This window comes from Megascapheus bottae, chromosome 23 (assembly GCF_031878675.1).
Source record: "Megascapheus bottae isolate mThoBot1 chromosome 23, mThoBot2.hap1, whole genome shotgun sequence".
NCBI classification, from domain to species: Eukaryota; Metazoa; Chordata; class Mammalia; order Rodentia; family Geomyidae; genus Megascapheus; species Megascapheus bottae.
Window position 1 is genome coordinate 17925495 of NC_143531.1, and position 16386 is coordinate 17941880.

At 37.3% G+C, this 16386-nt stretch overlaps 1 protein-coding gene across 2 annotated transcripts in view; it reads right to left on the reverse strand.

Moving 5' to 3' along the window:
• Grid2 (glutamate ionotropic receptor delta type subunit 2) overlaps positions 1-16386 on the reverse strand; it is a 951510-nt gene that overhangs the window by 192319 nt on the left and 742805 nt on the right. For both annotated transcript variants that reach the window (XM_090356798.1, XM_090356797.1), the window contains exon 12: positions 10717-10855. In XM_090356798.1, coding sequence (XP_090212924.1) covers positions 10717-10855 — 139 coding nt within the window. The remainder of the gene's footprint in view (positions 1-10716; positions 10856-16386) is intronic.

Below are 16386 nucleotides of genomic sequence, written 5' to 3' on the forward strand. Positions count from 1 at the left end.
TTTTTTCCTCTAGAAGGTCTTTTGAAGTGCTCAAAATATTACTCACCTTCTCAAAATTCTTCATGGGGACAATACAATACTTAGGGAGAACAAAAGAAATAAGATCAGCAAACTAAGGTAACAACCTATTTAATAATATGATGAAACATCACTGTTGGATTAAGGTAGAAATTAAGGTAGCTAGTTGTTGGGAGCTGAATGCAGGGTCAGGCTGGCCCATGAATCTGCATCACTGAGTAAGATAACCACACAAAGAAATGAGCTGTCATGTATGAATGCCATGCCTAACTTTGAACTATATCATCGGTATTGTGAATCACTTTCTGCTGAGACTTGAGTACCATTGGGTATGAATGTGTTATTGCTTTATCACTCTCTGCTGAGACCTACCGTGAGAGTAAACACGTGGACCTCCCCCGCCCTGCTCACCCTTGTGCTGATAGGCTCCTGCACCCTATATTAGCTGAACGTACTTCCTCAATAAATGAGTTTCTGCCTTGACGGGTCTCCCTGACAAGTCTGATTGTCCTCGGCCGCGAGGGAGGGCTGGGTGCGGGAGGTCAGTTGGTCCTCTCCTTTCTGGCCTCATTCTGGTCGGGGCGTGTTCTCTCCATCTCTCCTGCTTGTTGGGAGGGACCGAGGACTAGAAACCCCGACAGCTAGTGAATCTAGTAATGTATCAGACTAAAAGCAGAAGTGGTGGTATTTCATAACATAACATGAGGGAGGAGATAACTTAATATTTTCCCTCTTCCCACAGTTCAGGTCTGTAGATTTCCTAAAATCATCTCATTTTTTTTCTTTTAAAAATGATTTAAAGAAACTATTCTCAATTTGCAATTAGGTGATATTTTCTTTTGGAGAGGTTTCAATGCAAATGGGTATGAAATATCCATCCTGATGCTGGAAGGTCTTATTAAAAATGACTTTGAATCTGTATGTAAGTGGCTCACACCTGTAATCATAGCTACTCAGGAAGCTGAAATCTGAGGACCACAGTTCAAAGCCAGCCCTGGGCAGAAAAGTTTGTGAGGCTCTTCTGTCCATTAAATTACCATACAAATCAAAGCTGGAAGTGGAGCTATGGCTCAAGTTGCAAAGTACTAGCCTTGAACATACAAGCTCAGGGATAGTGACCAGGCCTACAGCTCAAGCCCTAGGACCAGCAGGGAAAAATAAAAAAGCTACTTTGAGATTATAAATGTTCAAACTCTTCTCTCTACCTCTAAATCAATAGCAAACTTTGAAAAATCAGCAGTAGCTTTTCAAAAAAAAAAGAAAAAAAGAAACAACCCCACAACAATCTTTATATGAGAAAAAAGATCAAAAGCTACTCAGCTTAGAAACTCGAGATCCTGATCTTTTACCCAAACCCTAGTCCAATCCCTAACCCATCCTTTGACATTATTCAGGGCACTGAACTCTTTTTCAGCCTTTTAGTATTAGGCCTTGGGAAGGGAGTTAACTAGTAGTGTCAGGATGTGTCAAAGTGGAGGAGAAAGCCATTAAAATAAATTGACTATGTTTAGATCTTAGGCGCTCTGGACACACTAAGAGGGTCATGAGGAGTAATGAGGTGAAGCACGATCTTAGGGAGGGGTGGAGGTCTCTAAGACTGCTGGCAGGATAAAGAAGCTGGGAAATGAAAACGAAACAAAAACAAAAATTTCTATCTCTTAGTCTAGGATTTATTATTAAGATAACTCTCTGAGTTTGCTCTGATGAGGTAGCTGCAATCTGCTTTGAGAAGGCACCTGATTTGTATACAGGATTGTGCAGTTGCAGGGATATTAAAAACAAAATTAATTACAACCATGGGGCCACAACCAAGCAGTGGACAAACAGTATCTTTTTCTTAACAGATGAAACACTGGAGCTCAAAGTAATTTGAAAACTTCCCTTTCTTCCTAATAGAGGAAGAAAATCTTAAAAATGGCTCGTAGGTCGTCAGCTGGCTGTAGCAGTAGAAGCACACCCTGCAGGCCACTCCTGCTGCTGGACTCTATCACCGTCCTTCCTGTGCTCATGTCACTGAGGCCCACCTCATGTTCAGCCTACTTCCTCCATGCCCACAGCTGAGAACAGCGTGCTGAGTACTCTAGAGGAGAGAGGTATCTTATGCAAAAACTAGCCATTGACTCACTGAATTTGTGCACTCAGCAGAACTCAGATAAGGACAGAAAAGAACCAAACAGAGCAAAATAGAGGCAAGAATCTACTTTCTGGAGTAGTTAATAGGTCAGAGGGAGGAAGTAGAGGAAAGAGAACGAGGGACAGAGAGAGAAACAGAGAGACAGTGGGAGGATTGATTTGTTTAGAGGGATTCAGGAAGAAGGCAATCACCTTGGGGGATGCAGGCGCTTTATGAGGTTGGCAAAGTTTTTGTCTTGGTGAACTGCTTGTAAACAGGAACTCTGCCAATGCTCATTCAGCCCTGTTCCTGGAAGCCACAAATAAAGAGACAACTTTTAATTAAATGTTCGGTGAAGGGTGCCTTTGAACGATCAACACACTTCTTAGGCTTTCCTTTCAGTTTTTGTTTTGAAGATAATGATCCTGACCATGACATCGAGATGGTTATTATGATCCTAACGCATCAGTCACAGTAATATTGTAGCATAGGCTGAGTAAGCCATGTAAACACAGAGGGACATAAGGGGAAGAGGTCTTCTTCTGTCTGCAGTACCTGTGAGTTCAGGAGCTGAGCCTACACAATTTTGCACTGCCTTGCTCATTTCAACCACCTTGATTTTTGTTGATCCCTATAGAGTCTGCACTTCCCTATGGAAAACTCTGAAATAGGCTGGTACACAGAAGAGAGAGCATGCGAGACAATACAAACTGATGGATGGCACCATTTTGACTTTACTTTCTCATGTGGAATGATAGCCCAAAGAAATCACATTCACATTTCTGACTTTTTTTTTTATGATTGCAGTTCCGGGGCTTGAACATAGAGCCTCACACTCATACTTGATGTTTTGCTGATGATCTACTTCCCCTTGAATCACAACTCCACTCCTGACTTTTGCTGATTAATCGGAGCTAAGAGTCTCATTGATGTCCTGCATGAGCTGCCTTCAAATCTTCACCTTCAGACATCAGCTTCCTGAGTAACCAGGATTAGAGCTGTGAGCCACCTGCATCTGGCTCTTCATACCTCTGATTGTGTGTGTGTGTGTGTGTGTGTGTGCGCGCACACGCGCACAATTCATCAAATTCCATATTCTCAAGTTAGACTAAAGAAATCATTCCTCAATTATTCAATGATTAAATATTACTTGGAATAAATTATGCACTAAGTACTTGATAAAGTACTACACAAGGCTTGAAGTTGGTACAAAGGTGTTAATAGTCTTTCAGAACATGTACCTTAATTGGGAAAGGAAAGCAAGTACAGGGACATATCCACACAAGGGACAATAGAGATAAGGGAGATGCAAAGTAGTTCAAACTTGAGTGACATCAAATGGAATCATGCATGGGGAATGAGTTGCAAGAGAACACTGAGCCTGCCAAAGAGAAATCCTGACCCAGGATTACTGCAGGCTGGTATTGGTAGCAGCGTGATCTTAGGGCTTGTCAGTTCAGAACTAAGGTGAGACTTCTTGCTGATTCTACAGAATTGGATGGATACCATAGGAAAATGGAAGCCAGGACTATAAATTATGTACCCTACCCACTGCTTCTAGAATCATCTTTGCATTGATCGAAGTGTTCCATATTTTAGTGGTAGTGGTATTTGTAGCTTCATATGCACAGGCTAAAATGGCACAGCAACACATGTCCACATCAGAGCACTGCGAGGCCCTGCTTTTGATATCATACTACAGTAAATGAAGACGCAGCCATTGAAGCCAAGTGCAGTGGCTCCTCCCTTTAATCTCAACACTAGGATGCAGAGGCAGAAAGGCCAGGGTTCTATGAAGGTCTAGAGATACTTGTTCAAAAAAAAAATTCAAAGATGAACAAAAGGAACATAACAAAAAAAAGAAGAAAAAGCCCCCCACAAAACAGCCACAACAACAAATCCCCAAGGATGTATCAGTGGAAGAAAACTGCTTGTCAACAACATAATACTTCTGTGCTTTTACAACTTCTTTTACAGCTGTATCTTTTACAACTTCTTGAGAAGGATTATCTCAAGATGAAATATTAAGAGAGCTCTTGCTTAAATGTGAACAGAACTTTCTGAAATGTAATAGTCCATGGATTATTAATGATTTGCCTTTCAATGTACTTTCATATGTTCTATAGTCAGCCTTGTATGGCATTTACATTCCAGTTGAAAAACAGTAAGTTTAATTTCTTTGTTGATGGCTCAAGGCTAAAACTCAGTGGAAATGGGGGTCATGAATAGAAGAGCCTGAGATAAAATTTGGTGCAAAATTACATCTGAAAAGCAGCCTAACAAGAGTGTTTTTCCTCATATTAGTAACTAACGCTTCTTTTTTAGTCTTGTAGCTAGGAGGCAGTAAAATCACATCTGTTTTGAAAATCTCTTCTTAAAAAAATAGCAAACAGATATGAAGTACCTGCTTTCACTATAAATGAAAATGTTACCCTAGATAGAATTTTTTTTTAGTGCCAAGTGTTTCTTGTCACCTTAGCCTTCTTATATTCCCAGATTAAATGGCCCAAGGAACAAGAAGATATGTGGATGGGGTTTATCTCAAGTAGAGGCATGATTAGTTGAATGCAAGTAGATTCCTTTAGTAGTTTTTCTTATTTTTGTTTTTTACTTCTTTTCTTCTCTCCATTCTCCTCACCACAAATAAAAACTCTTCCAAAAAGTGATCTTACTCTTTATTATCCAGAAGAATCATTCCAAAGTTCTAGTGTCTATGTTCTGCAGTATTCAGCCGTATCTCCCTTTTTTCATTTAGGAGAACCTGCCAGTTGTCCCAACTTTCTTTGTTCTCCGGTTTTGCAATCAAACCTGATGATGACTTTATATTGCTCAGCATATTCTTATAACATAGCAGCAAGAGAAACAATTGCTCAATATTCTTATTCACATTTGTATCCACATATGTATCCAAATGTATACATATGTATCCAAATGTATACATATGTGGATACAAAAATCCTATTATTGGTAGGCTAGGGAAATAGGGTTTCTTCTAGTGAAAGGATATGTATGGAGATTTGGGTGTTTGCTTCAAAAGGTTTTCATGTAGTTTGATTCAGTGGCATCATTACCTCAATATTTGTTTAGTTCAGATTCATACATGACAGAGCATGAATGCATCAGACACAAAAACTATGGTGGATATCTTTGAATGGACTCTAATTCATAGGTGAATTTTTCTTAATGAGAAATTTGTTAACATTTTGAATGCTATTACAAGCTGCTGCTGTGGATCTATGCTGTTTTCTTGGTGTTGTTTTTACAGTTGCTGATTTGTATTTCTAGGATGCTGAGGATCAAACTCGGGGCCTTGTGTATGGTGGGCAAGTGTTCTAATGTCAGTCTGAACTCCAGCTCGCTGCACAAGTATCTGTGTGGCTTTGTATTCCATTTAACCTTTGGCATTTCTAGTCTGAAGATCAATTGTATATCTATATCTATCTATATATTCAATTTTCTACCAATAAGTATTTATCTTTCAGTGATGATGTAAAAGCCCAAAGTGTCATTGGATTCTTATAGGAATAGCATTTTTCCTCTTTTAACATGTGACCATGTTGGTATTGCATATCCCCGCTGTGTTTACAGGTATACTATCTCATATCTGATACAGGTGGCACATCCTAGCCAGATCATCTACATGTTCTGGAGATGAAAATTGAACTCAGGAGTTATCTTTTACAGGAGAAACTCATTTTCAGGTTTTTATTTTATTTTATTTTTGTAATGGCTTGTTGTAACTACCAGATTAGATACCAACCCACATTTAATTCTGAAATGGAGACAGGTTTGTGAGTTGCATTGAGTTTCCTTCATCATGTGCCAGTGATTCATATCTGCAATCAACTCTAATCAGGAGGAGGGAATTTGGAGGACTGTACTTCTAAGCCAGCCAGGATAGAAAAGTCCATGAGACTCCATCTCCTAAATAACTAACAGAAAGTAGGACTAGAAGTCTAGCTCAAATGCAGGAATTCTAGCAGAGTTATCAAGCTGAGGAAGTGACAGGCACTGAGTTCAAGCTCTCATACCGACAAAAAAAGTACTGTTTCCTAAGAATACATTTATTGGATTTCTCCTACTAAGGTATAAGATTTTTTTTTCCAACCATCAGTTCAAAAGGAAGTGTTTTTTTCTTCTATCTCGTAGTGACATACCATTAATCTCTGTCCTTATTGGTCTGGAGAAGAAACTTTGACTTTGGGGAATGAAGATATGCTTGCGATATAGGTTTTCTGGTGGCAGAGCAAAAAGTGGTCTGAAAAAGGCTCATTAACATGAGTGGCTCTATTTAGTCATATGAATATAAGTGATTAAAAAGCACGACACTGAATAGTACTGTGAAAAAATGGTTTTGTAGTTTTCTAGGAAATGCTAGAGTTCTTCAAGAAACACAGGCATTACTCATGAGTGGAACTTTGCATGTTTCCAAGAAATATCTCAGGCCAATGTTTAGAAACACAGCTGAGGCATGAAATTAGGAGATTTCTGGGAATTTGGGGGAAGGAATGACACTTCTTTTCACTTATTTGGCTTTCATGCTCCCCTGCCAGATTTAGTCCAGTGATAATATTAGAGGGAAGTAGCAATTTATTATACCCACCAGTGACTTTAACAATGCCAGTTGGCACCGCAAAAGAGTAACTTTTACAAAATGAGTGCTCACTTACAGAATTATTCTTGAAGGAATGGTGAGAGGGAAGTTATCATTTTTCTATTAACTTTTACTTTTTCAGAGAAACTCAGGGAAGTAAACTAAGGCCATATAGTATGACGCTAAATGAAAGGACCTCTAGGATATAGAAACAAAAGCCATATACTGAGTGATTTTTGTCCTTAATGTACTATGTTATCTGTCATCTCTTTTGCTGTCTCTTGGTTATCTCATATTGTTACAGTATCTCACTTTGTTATCTGATATATTGGATATATTTGTATTTGGTTATTTGAAATTGGGTAGGGAAGGGGGGAAAACAAGATGAGGGGTGGGGGTGGGAGGAAGGGAAATGGGGACCAAGACATGAGAAACGGTATGAATGTATGTGAATTAATGCACCTTCCATCTGGCAAATATCATGTAACCCTTCTATTAATTACAATAAAAATATATGAAAAAAATAAAATGGCTTCTGCTCCCATTCTTTTTTTTAAAATTATTTTATCTTGTTGTCAGGGTGATGCCAATTTCGTTTTTGTTGCATGGAACTCAAGATACTGGGAGGAGGGAAAGGAGGAATGAAAATATGGCAGAGGGGTAAATTTGTGTTCAAAGTGTATTGTGGCCAACTGTGCAAATACTATAATAGAAGTTCTGCTTACTGCAAATGCATTCAAATTCAAAAACAAAGAAGAGAAAGCCTGGGTACAAACATGCAGGTAAATATAGAGTGGGATAAATCGATCATGTACACATACATTCTATAGTCTTTAAGTTCAGAGAAACAGCCAACCAAACAAATTATAGAACCCATAACTCAATCAGGAAAAGACTTTAGAGGGGAAGACCACAGATTAGCATTATGTTAATATATGTTAGATTAATGTACATTAGACTTCCATCTTAGGAGACTGTGTGACTGAGTATTTAACTCCCAGAATACTGCTTCTTCATTTTTGAAATAAAAAATAATCGTAATACTCAGATCACAAGGGTTATTGTGAAAAAAATAAATGCAATAATATATGTAATATGCTTAACATCTGGCTTATAATAATGTTAGCCATAATTTTTCTTTATGGCTATGATTATTATTGTGGTTTATTGCCAAGAAAATTACTGTACTTAAAATGTTCTTTGTTTATTTATTTAAAAATTCATGAAAGCCAGATGTCAAGATTTTTAGCTCTAATTAAACCCAAACTGTGATAAGTTATTGATAACAATCAGTATGGCATATTCTTTCTAGAGTTCTTTAAAATTAAAGCACCATGGGGCCGCAGTGGCTTATGTTTATAATTCTAGCTACTCAGGAAACTGAGATCTAAAGATTGTGGTTCAAAGCCAGCCAGGGGAAGGGAAGTCTGTGACTAATTCTTCTTCTTCTTCTTCCTCCTCCTCCTCCTCCTCCTCCTCCTCCTCCTCCTCCTCCTCCTCCTCCTCCTCCTCCTCCTCCTCCTCCTCCTCTTCTTCTTCTTCTTCTTCTTCTTCTTCTTCTTCTTCTTCTTCTTCTTCTTTTGCCAATCCTGGGGCTTGAACTCAGGGCCTGGGTACTGTCTTTGGACACATTTTGCTCAAGGCTAGCACCTTGTCGCTTGAGCCACAGCACCACTTCCAGCTTTTTCTGAGTATGTGGTACCGAGGAATTGAACCTAGGTCTTCATGCATGCTAGGCAGGCACTTTACCACTAGGCTATGCTCCTATCCCCATGACTAATTCTTATCTCCAATTATCTACCAAAAAAGCTGGATATAGAACAGTGGTTCAAGTGGTAGAGTAGTAGTTTTCAGCACAAAAGCTCAGGGACAATCAGTGCCTAGGCCCTGAGTTCAAGCTTTAGGACTGGCTCACAATCATAAAACAACTACACTTCAGAAGTTCAAGTGTGGTGCTAGGACTTTGGCCTAGTGGTAGAGTGCTTGCCTAGCATGCACGAAGACCCGGGTTCGATTCCCATGTATCACATACATAGAAAAAAAGAGCCAGAAGTGGTGCTGAGGCTTCAAGGACAGTGCTCAGAAGTTCAAGTGTCTGAAAATGAGATCTGGTGTGGCAAACCTAGAATTAGAGACTCAAGAGCCAGAAAGATTTAAGATTTGGTCTTCACTCAACTACTTAGGAGCATGGCTTTGTGTAATTTCTTTTCCCTCTCACTTACAAAGTGAGTTAATGAGTTAATGATAGTATGCATTTGAAATGTAAGAGTATAAACTGAGCCAAAAAGTGTAAAATAATTAATGTAAAACTGGGTATCATAGATGTGATCAATAAATGTTTGTAGTTATTTCCATGGTATTACTAATTTCATTTGAATTTCTTTTAGGCTATTGCAATTATGTTCATTATTGCTGAAAGTACAGAGCTGATAGGGTCACTAGTTTAATCTTTGGAACTTTCATTCTGCACCATTTATAATTTATTCTGCCACTAGAACTGACTATAAAGGGAACAAATCTGAAAAGTGTGAAATTTTTGTACTGAAGGAACAACCAAAGAAATCACTTGAAGAGCATGACTCCGTGAGAGAAATTAGAAGCATCATTTTCATAAATGGAGAAAATAATGGACTGCCAATTAGCATTACTGGTTCAATTTGGGGGGGGTCCTTCCATTTTTATAAGTAAATTGTAGAGAAACACCCTACTCTTTTAATAGATAATTAACACTTGATTTTATTTTATAGTATTATTCTACAATAGTTGAATGGCTACCAACAGACTTCATTTTCATATTTTTGAAGTTAAGAATAACTTGCATGTTTTCTTTTAAAGAAAAGTTAAACTTTAAACATTTTTTTGTCATTGCTAATTGTCCTCCTTTTGAGTTGCAAGCATTTTGAGAAATAAATGTTCAGCTTTAAAAATATGAATACTACCTTGTTGTTGAATTTAAAAAAGCATTCTCAGAGCACAATTTCTTTAAACAAAGCAGAGAATCTTGTGCTTCATTAGGGAAAAAAATGTGGTCCTGCCATGGCATAAACCATAGAAGTTTATGCCTGGCTATCATCAGTGAAATGCCTTTGAGCTCCAGGGGATCATGGGAAGACCTTTGTGAATTCAGGCATTAGATTTTAAGTAAGTGCACTACATTAACAACCATGTCTCCCCATCACAATAGTGGATGAAGAAACAGCACCAAGAATGACAACATTCAAAAGGCAAGGAAGAAGCAACCAGAATGTGATGACTGAAACACTAGGCTCTTTCTGATCATAGCCCTCCTCTTCTTTTTCTTTTCTCTCTTCCCCTCCCTCTCTCCTTTTCCCCCCTCTCTCCAGCTCTCCTCTCCCTTTCTCTCTCACCTCACACTCTCCAGGTTGTGCTTTCTGTTTTTCTCATTCATCCACTTGCAGTCAACTATTAACTCTTACTGCATGCAAGGAGACCAAGTTAAGGCAAAGACATTTTGATTTTAGTAGAAACTGGTGGTCCTTTCCTTTTACAATGCTTTGCAGACTTACTCATTCTTTGTAGAGGCTGAAATGCTGAGAATGGGCTGTGTTTCCGGGGAAATGTGGAAGCAATATCCTAATTATAAACAACATCGTATTTTACAAAAATTCTCTTTTCAGTAGGAAGTTGGAAATCACTCCCTCCTATCCGCTGCCCTGGCTCTTCTTCCCCCACTTTCTACCTCTCAGCTTTTTCAATCAGGTCTAGTGTTCTACCATTTGAGCCACACCTCTACTTGTGGCTTTTTGGGAGTTAATCGGAGATGACAATCTCACAGACTTTCCAGTCTGGGCTGGCTTTGAACTGCAGTCCTCTAATCTCAGTCCCCTGAGCAGCTAGGATTGTAGGAGTGAGTCTTGATTGCCCCGCTGTGACAATTTCTTTTCAGCTACTAAATTCTTATTCTCTCTTAGCTCTGGCTATGGACATCATTTGTCATGCTGCGTAACTAATGGAATTTGTGTCCACTTACTGGATGGAGCTTTCGATGCGAGTGATGGTGAGGAAAGCAGCTAGGTTTGCTGTGTAGGATGAGATGACGATCAAAGCAAAGAGCCACCAAGCACCCATCATCATTCGGGTAGCCAGGGTTGTATACGGGACTTCCCCACCTGTGGGGGAGGAAACATGAAAAGAACATCAGCAAGCTCTTATTGAGAATCTAAAGTCATTCACATGTAGTTATCACATAACTTTAAGGAATGAAAAACCTTCCTATTTAACCACAGCCTGGATCACTATAAGTTACTACAGTGTATTTGAGTCTCTCTTATGAGAACTATGTCAGACCTAGTTAAAAAAAGAAGCATGATAAATACTCAATATAGCGTTTAAATATCATCTAGGGTGTATTTGGAAAATATTCAAATTTGTATCTCTAGGCCTACTCCTTTTAAAACACTAAACCTTGACACCACTTCACTTTCAATGAAGATCTCCAATTCAGCACAGCTACATTCTTTTTACTTCCTAAATGATCTGGACCAACACAGATCAACCCACCCCAGAAAACAGTGACATCTTTATTTCACTTCATTTCTCAGACCAAAACTTTAAGCATGTAATTTCCTGTCATCTTTGCCTTAAAATCATATCCTAACCTTTCCTCCAGTCAACATTCCCAATTCTCTTTCTACCACTGACACTCAACATTAGCCAATGTTTTTTGGTTGTATGACTGAACATCTTATACGAGTTTCTTATTTACCTTCTGGAAAGTTCCAATAGTAAGTCTATCATAATGATGTTCTTTTGAGAAAAAAAATCCTAGCAAACTTTCAGTGGTTTCATTACTGTGAGAAAACCAAAACCAAAACAAAACAAAATCCATCTCCTGGGACTTTCAGTGTTCCAAGGAAATGTAAAATGCACACTCCGTCTTGAAGGGGACACATCCACCTCCTTCCCTTCTCTCGTGATAATCCTGAAATTCATCATGTAAAGACACATCTATACTTAGTCAAGTGCTTTGAATTGCCATTTGCTTGCAATTCCCTTCACTACAAATGAATTTTCATTCTCAGAAGATTGTCCTTCACAGAAATCTATCAGTGCTCTTTCTAAAATAACTTCACTGCTTCTGCCAATTTCTTTAACTGAAACAATAATTTCATGTTGTGCATACTTGTTTCTCTCCTTTACAATATAACCTTAGATATAGAAATAATCCCTGTCTCATATCCCATGGGCAAATACTTGTTGAGTGATTATTAGTCCTATATGTTTTATCCTAAATCAAAGACTTCCAAAATCCATGTGATTAACTCCAGCGCTCAATGTGGTAGTACTTAAAGAGAAGACTCTGTAAAGAAGCTGTTAAGGCAAAGATGAGATCATAAAAGCAAAGTCCTATTCCAACATGACTGGTGTCATTAAAAAAGCAGGCGAGACATCAGGAATGCATATGCACAGAGGCTCTGGCCTCGGGGCCAGAAGGATAGTTCTCCCTATTCCAAAGGGAAATGGCTCCAATTTTCATCTTGAGTTTCCAGGCTCTTGATTTGTGAAGAAGTAAATCTCTCCTGTTAAGCCAACAAGTTCTAGGACTATGATACGAGCATCATCAGTACGTGACTTAGCAAGATTCAATTAACTACATAAATTTTGCTCCAACCACTAGTTCTCATTGTGCAATATGTTCACTTTTGATGTTTTCTTATTATTATGAAGGAGATGTATAGAGGGATTAGTTACGTAAGTCACATACTGAGTACATATCTTTTCAGTCAGTGCCAACCTTTCCCTCACTCCCAGGTTTTCTCTCCCTTCCCTGCCTACAAGTTGTATAGTTCAAGTTCAGTATGATGTCTCAATATGTCCATTTTAAATCTGGTGTAAACAGACCTGTTAGTCATATTTTGAGTTATTTTGCTAACAAGTATACAGAACAGACTAACCTCTGATATCTGAAACATATTTCTTTATGTAAGCAGTTATAATGCATTTTAGATACTTTCTTCTTCAAAGCCAAAGGAAAACTTTCACTCTGCTTTTAAAAGATGAAAGGTAAGGGATATTTATTTTTAAATCCACACAGAGGTTTTCTGAACAAAACAACTAACGGAAAAAAGAGTAATCACATGTGAACATGGTGATAGCTAAAGAAAGAAAGTGTGAATTACAAATATAAGCTTATGGCTGAGAAGGCTAATTGGAACTTGGTTTCTCTTAACCTTGGTAAGAGTATGTTTCATCTCTCCGAAAGAGTGTTTGTGGAGTTGATTCATCTGTAGTTCATGATGTACAACTTTGGTAGCCACACAATTCTTATAAACTGACTATTAACTAAAATTGAAATTTAATAAAAATACATAATTTCATTGCTATTATTAGGCTATTGTATAGAGGAGTTACCATTTCCTAAGCCAGATAATAAATGCATTTCTTTTTTGGAGCAATGTCATCCTAAAATTGGGGTCTTAATGTCCTAATGTAGGACTTTTGACAAAAAACAGCTAACAACAGTCCTTCCACTGATGTCAACAATAAGAACGACAAAAGGAAAGTAAAACAACCCACTAAACCAAACAAAATTGAGTATAGAACAAGATGAGGGGTAGGAGTGGGGGGGAGGGAAATGGGGACCAAGACATGTGAAAGGGTATCAATGTATAGGAATTAATGCACTATCTATCTGGCAAATATCATGTAACCCTTCTATTAATTACAATAAAATTATATGAAAAAAAGAAAAAAATAACGTGTTTCATCAAAAAATTGAGTATAGAAAGCATTTGCAGAGGAAAAGACACAGTGAAAATAATTAGAGTACATTTTTTGTAGGAGATATATATTTCAGAAAAGGTATCTCATTTAGGTAAAACATTTTCTCATGAGCTTATGCCAAAAAAGAAGTTAAAAAACAAAAAGAGACTGGGAAACAAGCATTTCCTTTCTCTGCATTATCACTTTTATCCAAAAAGTCTTCAGAGTAGATGATTACAAAAATTAGGACCTAAGATTCATCTAGATGGTTGGATTAAGAAAACAAAAGAATGTTCCTATGCTTAGAAATTAATAAATATAATTTGGTAGAACTTAGAGAAATCATTAAAAATTATATGAGAAATGAAAATTATAAAGGAAATAAAAACATTTTGGAAAGGATTGCAATATATTCTATGCCAAAATCCCAGTTCATTGTTCTTTATTGTTTCCAATAAGCTCTCTTCTAATCCAGGCTAATCATGAATTCACAAACCTCCTGTCTCTACTTTCAGAGTACTGGAATTACAGGTATACACAACCATGTCAGCCCTATAAATTTTGAGATTTACAAGAGCATAGTTGAATTCCTGTTGAGAAGGAAATTGCTTTCATGTAATGAGCATAAAACAAAGGCAGGAAGATGATGAGCTGCTTAGCAATTTTAAGAAGTTTTTTTAAAAAATCCCTCCATGGGATGTGGACAGGAGGGATCACTGCTACACTGTTGGTGGGAGTGCAAACTCATTCAACCTCTATGGAAAGGAGTATGGCAGTTCATCAAAAGACTAAACATAGAACTCCCCTATGACCCAGCAATTCCACTACTTGGCATTTACCCAATAGTCCAGAAACAAGGACAGACAATCCACTAGTACAACGATGTTCATTCATGTACTATAGCAAAGATATGGAACCAACCCAGATGTCCCTCAGTTGATGAGTGGATCAACAAGATTTGGTATTTATACACAATGGAATTCTATGCTGCTGTCAGAAAGAACGACATCGCCCCATTTGTAAGGAAATGGAAAGACTTAGAGAAAAATCATATTGAGTGAAGTAAGCCAGAATCAAAGGAACATAGGCTGAATGGTTTCCCTCATTTGTCATAATTAGTAGAAACCTTGGGCTCTCCTAGAAGAGATTCACAATCGAACAAAATCTAGATACATAAGGCCATATAGGATGATGCTAAATGAAGGACCTCCAGGATATAGAAACAAGAACCATATAATGAGTGATTGTTGTCCTTAATGTACTATGTTATCTCTCATCTCTTTTGCTGTCCCTTGGTTATCTCATATTGTTACAGTATTTCACCTTGTTATCTGATACATTTTATATATGCTTAATTGGTTATTTGAAATAGGAGAGGGAAGGAGGGGAATCAAGATGAACAGGGGTGGGGGGAGGGAAAAGGGGACCATGACATGAGAAAGAGTATCAATATTTGTGAAATAATGTACCTTCTATCTGGTGAATATAATGTAACCCTTCTATTAATTACAATAAAAATATATGGAAAAAATCCCTCCACACCAAATGTAAAGTAAACATAAGGACAAAAAAAATACAGCAGAAAATGCTGATCCAACAAAAAATTCGACTCGAAAACAAAGAATACCAGTAGTCATTAAATCTAATCAATACATCATAGCAAAGATACAATAATAGGAACAGAGAGGCACATTGCTAAAGATGATAGAAAAAATAAATTTAAGAGAATCTTAAATTCAATTTCATTTAAATATTTTTGGAAAAGGAGATGATAATAAACAAATCCTCAGAATTATTTTCGCTAAAAACAGTAGAAAATATGGTCTTATAACTACTATAGATGCTGAATCCATAATTAAAATCTACCCATCAGAAAATTACACACATTCTTCTTGAGATTGGAAACACAGACACACACACACACACACACACACACACACACACACACACACACACACATCATGTCCATTCCTATTTTTTCCTGTCGGTTATGGGACTTGAACTCTGGGCCTGGGCATTGTCCCTGAGCTTTTCAGCTCAAGGCTACCGCCCTTGGGCCACAGCATCAGTTCTGGTTTTCTGGTGGTTAATTGGAGATAAGAGTCTCATGGATTTTTAGTCCTTGAGCTGGTTTTGAAAAGAGATCCTCAGATCTCAGCCTCCTGAGAAGTTAAAATTACAGGCGTGATCCACCATACCCACCCAGCTCATTCTTTTTTCTTTTTTTAAAAGAAAACAATTAAATAACAAAAGCTAACAATATCATTCTAACAAAAAATAAATTTCAAACCAAAGTCTCATGTGATTATTAATACAGAAAACAATAGGCTGAAAATCAAAGAAATAAAATGTCATCTGGTTGGATTTATTATATGAAAAGAAGATTGGTATAACATTCAAAATCAGTTGGTATAGTTCATTACATGAGCACTAAAGAGGGGAAAATGAAATAGTCATCTATCTCAGTACAGCATAGGTATAGAGAGAATTCAACTTGATATTAAATGAGTAAAACAAATCTAGGCTTTTCTCTTAAAGAAAAACTTTAAAAAAAACCAAATAGACTTTTAATAAATAAAAAGATTTCAACAAAACATGGAAATGGGTAATGATGTCCAAGAAGTAATGTACTCACTACCTTATGAATGTAACTCTAACCCTTCTAAAATAAAAAAAATATTAAAAATATTTCAATAACCTTAAGAGCTTCAGGTGATGACTATTTTTTACTTAGCATAAGAATAAAATGCAGACCAACTTTAAAAAGTAGAAAGAATGTAATGAAAGCTATTGGGTGGGGATACTATGAACACATATGTAGAAAAATCTGAGAAATAAAAAGTACTAAAAATAATTACTTTAACAGAAAAAAATTCTATAATATAGAGCTAATAAAAAGTAATCATCTGAATATACAAATAATCCTTGAATACAAAAT